Genomic DNA, 2,045 nt, shown 5'->3' on the forward strand with positions numbered 1-2,045 from the left:
AGGGAGTAACTCACTCTCTGCATCTTCGTACTTGTACCAGTTTCTGGCGCCTCTTCACCAGCAGCACAGAGGCTTTTGGGGGAAGAAGCAGGTATTTCTGAGAAAAGTTAATCATTCTCAAGTGATCTAATGGCTACTGGCAGTTAACAGCTCTGTGCCTTCCCCTCCTCTCAACTGGCAGGGCAGAGACACCATCATTTCAGGAATGAGCAGACCCGGAGAAACCCAGTCATGCTCTTATTTCTTGTGTTCACTGATCTGTCACAGAAGTAAGTTAATGATTATCTGCCTCCACTCCTTTCAGGAAACTGTGAATCAAAGGACAAGATAAGCGGGGATAAGCAAGTTAAAAAGCCTCACGCTGAAGTGAGCCAGAAGCGTTTCAAAGACAGCACCACAGCTGGGCACCTTCCAGAGGAATGGAATACTCCTCTGGAATACAACTGTAGGACAAAAACCCCAAAGCAGGAACACTATCCTACTCTTCTTGTCAGATTCTTGCTAACTCTTTCTTTTCCCTGTCATGATTTGCCTTTCCCAGGAACTAAGCTTGAGTTCAGTTGCCCCCAAACTTCCATGAGAAGACTCACTCAGCCCCTTCCCTGTTCCTGCCTGGAGGGTCCGGTGGGACCCGCCCCCTCCTGCATCCCTGGAGCATCCCCAGAGCCTCCTGCATCCCTGGAGCATCCCCAGAGCCTCCTGCATCCCTGGAGCATCCCCAGAGCCTCCTGCATCCCTGGAGCATCCCCAGAGCCTCCTGCATCCCTGGAGCATCCCCAGAGCCTCCTGCATCCCTGGAGCATCCCCAGAGCCTCCTGCATCCCTGGAGCATCCCCAGAGCCTCCTACATCCCCCTGAGCATCCTGAACTCCCAAAGCCGCTTGCATCCCCAGAGCCTCCTCTGCATCCCCAGTGTTCCTGCAGATATCCATCAATACAAATAATTTGCAAAAGACTGGATGGACTTAGCAGACAACCTCAGCTTTTTTTTACTTGCTCCTAGTTCCTTGATTTATTCACTGAATTATAACGTTTCCAGGGAGGGAGTGTTCTCCCTCTTTCTCCCTTTTTTTTTTTTTTTTTTTTTTCTTAATTAAGAACACAGAAGAAAAGGTGTGAACTATGCAAGAAGAGCCCATTTTCTTTGGGACACAGGAGCCTATAACATTGCCCTCACACTTGCTTTTTGCACATTGTTTTCTGAAGTCTTTTGAGGTTTCTGAGCTTCTAAAAGAGAACTGTGCAGTTATTTATTTATTTATTTATTTATTTTTAAATAGTAAAAATGAGGAAGACGAAAGTCTTTTACACCGTTTAAACACTCCGATAGAAGCGTCCCGCTCCCGCGCCCCGGGGCAGGAGTTTGAGCACCATTAATAAAGCCGAAGGCACAGCCAGGGGCTGCAGCCCGTGGTACTCACCTGCATCCATGGTGTGGTTCCAGCGGGGATCTGGTCAGAGCGTCAGTGAGAGCATCACACGCTCCAGCTGCTGCCAGGGACCCTCCTCGGGGAACTCTGCTTTTATACTTCCTGCCCCCTGCGAGGAGCTCGATGACACCAGGCACGCTGGTGTGGCTGACATTCAGCAGACCCTCCTCCTCCTCCTCCTCCTTCTCCTCCTCCTCTTCCTCCTCCCGTGTGCTCAGAGCCCTGCGGTGCCTCGGCAGGTTGCACACACCCAGGGCTGTCACTGACACTCAGGGCGTGAAGTGGGCTCTGCTGCTGCACCGACAGGTGAGAAACGGTCCGTGGTGCGGGAACCAGGGGAAGGAGGCTCCTTCTCACCTCCTTCTCACCTCCTTCTCACCTCCCCTCTGCAGCAGGTCCTGCCTCATCTGTGGAGCACCCGCAGAGCCCAGTGCTGGATGACATGGGGAGCATCCATCCCGTCCGCCAGACCTGTTCTGGGAAGGGTGTTCAGGATGAAAAGCCTCAGTGCACAGGACTGCCCGTGGCCAGCAGCCCTTCACCCCCTTCTCCCTCACGATACCGTCAGCAGCTCACTGACTTCCCCTCTTTCTGCCTTTGGGTATTTTTGTGCTC

The 2,045-nt window shown here is 52.3% G+C and overlaps 1 protein-coding gene across 2 annotated transcripts in view; it reads right to left on the minus strand.

Moving 5' to 3' along the window:
* Positions 1-2,045, minus strand: part of CCR7 (C-C motif chemokine receptor 7) — a 12,524-nt gene that overhangs the window by 7,047 nt on the left and 3,432 nt on the right. The window contains exon 1 of one of the 2 annotated variants that reach the window (XM_027905918.1): positions 1,422-1,525. The exons of the other annotated variant lie outside the window; for it this stretch is intronic. Within the exon in view, the coding sequence (XP_027761719.1) occupies positions 1,422-1,431 (10 nt within the window). The 5' untranslated portion in view covers positions 1,432-1,525. Of the gene's footprint in view, positions 1-1,421; positions 1,526-2,045 lie in introns of those variants that run through there. 2 annotated transcript variants of the gene reach the window in all.

Source organism: Empidonax traillii, unplaced genomic scaffold, assembly GCF_003031625.1.
Source record: "Empidonax traillii isolate 1590-97213 ecotype Southwest subspecies unplaced genomic scaffold, ASM303162v1 scaffold1222:size288430, whole genome shotgun sequence".
In the NCBI taxonomy this organism is placed as follows: Eukaryota; Metazoa; Chordata; class Aves; order Passeriformes; family Tyrannidae; genus Empidonax; species Empidonax traillii.